Raw genomic sequence first — 2,237 nt, forward strand, 5'->3', positions numbered from 1 at the left:
ACCGTATAGCAGCTTATTTTCGCGGGGCGTAAATTTTCGCTTATTTTAGCGGATAGAACAACATCGCCAAAATAAATTTCGCCAATTTAAAAGTTTAGAGGTATTGATAAAAGTTTTGAATCCGCCAAAATAAGAACCGCAAAAATATTACGTATACCTTATTCAATGAAAATCGCGAAATTTTACGCCGCGAAAATAACCGCTATATTGTAAATGAATGAGACAGAAAAGATGTAATTTAAACATTTAATGAATACTTCCTTTTTTCATATATTAAAAATGGAAGACAGTGAGTGCTCAATCGATGAGAACTCTTTACAATTCTGGCATGTCCATAACTGAAAATTCTCGAAATTCTGGAATAGAAACTTTTATTGCTAATAATATAAAAAAAAACTATGTTTGATTTAATTGATTTACATGGTAAAAAACATTTTGAAAAAGTGTTGCATATATATTATGAATTAGTATAAGATTTCTTTTTGGTGAAATAGCTCTTCAATTCTTTATGTTCTGTAACATACTCGGCTTTCAAATAGACGGCCCTAAGCGTTCCGGATTGAAGTTAATTCAGAAAAGTCTTCGAACGCATGTCATTTATAAAGTGTTGTTGTTATTTTAAACTTCTTCGCCACGATATCGTCCCCCTTTTTTGGGGGGATATGATATTCCGGAATACGATTTTTTTCAATGAAGTTATAATTACAACGAGCGACAAGAAAAATGCAGGAACTGTTTACCATGCCCGAGTTCAACGATTCCTCAATAGATTTTAATGTTGGTTTATTTGTTTGTTATCGCATGGCACGTATCTTGTCGTCGTATGTCTATTTGTCTAACAGTTTTCATTGAATCGCTTAGTATCATGCCCTTTCTTTTTCTATACGTTAATTTTTATGTTATTTTAAAAGAATTATTTTCTGAATTGAAGTTGCCAACCCCATCTTACAAAGCCTATGGTTACAGAACAATAAACATACCTCCCATTTCCAATTTGTTATTTTCGTTTATGTCAACAAGAGTCAGAACTTTGTTGAAAATAGTTGACCACTCAGATTTGCTGTGTTCATGGTCAGGCATACCAGCATATACATACACAAAAAAGGTAGAAAATTCTTCGCTACTGATGTGACCATTGCGGTCAGCGTCAATTGCAGCAAAAGCCCCTTGTACGTCATCCATTCTCTTTTCAATTGAATTCCTCTTATTCACAATCTAAAATAAAATAATTGTGATTCATCAAGATTAGTTCAAGTATATGTCGTTATATGAGTTTGAAATTAAATATACCAGTCCTCGTATTTAATAGATAAAACCATTTGTCTGGCAATCGTAGGGACTTTAATCGACCAGAAAAAGCTACATCAACAGTCATTTTGTACCATTAACATTGCAACAAAGTGATAAGGTTATAAACATTGATATGTTTGACTTACAATTACCATTACAAAAATATCGTTTAGTTATGGAACAGTGTTAAAATAAAGCTTTATTTTACGAAACATATCTGTAAAAGCAACTGCATCGCAAAGTCGATTTGTTCAGGAAAGATATTGCATTAAGTAAACTAGATTAAAAGATGAAATACATTTATATAAATTCCGCTATTTTTGATTCTTTAAACATACTTCAAGTACCTACCTACCTCATAGAATGAAACAGAATAAAAATGATAGTATTTAACGTATACGTACAGAAGAATTTGTAGGAAGAACTTCTGTCACGATTGGTGGAGATTCTCTTCTGTTGAACATCCCTGGAAAGGCCAAGCTTACACTTACAACGGAACACAGAACGATCAATAACTTCATTTTATTAAAAATAGAAATCTGGCTTAATTTCTGTAAAAAAAAAGTCTTCTTCATAATGAATATTGTAAAGGAGTGTGAAGCACTCCATGTGAAAAACAAGAAAGACATCTAATAGATGGAAATGATTTAATTTTGATATAACTGGCAAAATTTAATACTAGTAAATATGATACTTTTATGAGATAGAAATTTGATATCGTGCAATGAAAAAGGAATGTATAAAACCCTTTTATCAAGTTTTGGTAGAGGTTTCATACCGTGTTCAAAACTTTTAATAGCGAATAGGCGGCAAAACTTTTTTACACCTTACTTGCATGACGATATTCCTTAAGGCGCGATCAATATCGTAGCTTATACGACGACTACGGAGCTTTTAATTACTGAACGTAAAGTAAGTCTATCAGCTACACAGATTGATATAGCACA

The 2,237-nt window shown here is 32.1% G+C and overlaps 1 protein-coding gene across 1 annotated transcript; it reads right to left on the minus strand.

Moving 5' to 3' along the window:
* Nucleotides 1–260: 260 nt before the first annotated feature.
* LOC134684198 (uncharacterized) lies at nt 261–1,837 on the minus strand. The gene is made up of 3 exons (XM_063543472.1): nt 1,695–1,837; nt 981–1,215; nt 261–356 (listed from the first exon to the last, which is right to left on the minus strand). Exons 1-3 carry the CDS (start codon nt 1,809–1,811, stop codon nt 316–318), a joined length of 393 nt encoding a protein of 130 aa, XP_063399542.1. The 5' UTR covers nt 1,812–1,837; the 3' UTR covers nt 261–315.
* Between the last annotated feature and the right edge of the window lie 400 nt (nt 1,838–2,237).

This window comes from Mytilus trossulus, chromosome 9 (genome assembly GCF_036588685.1).
Source record: "Mytilus trossulus isolate FHL-02 chromosome 9, PNRI_Mtr1.1.1.hap1, whole genome shotgun sequence".
Taxonomy (NCBI): Eukaryota; Metazoa; Mollusca; class Bivalvia; order Mytilida; family Mytilidae; genus Mytilus; species Mytilus trossulus.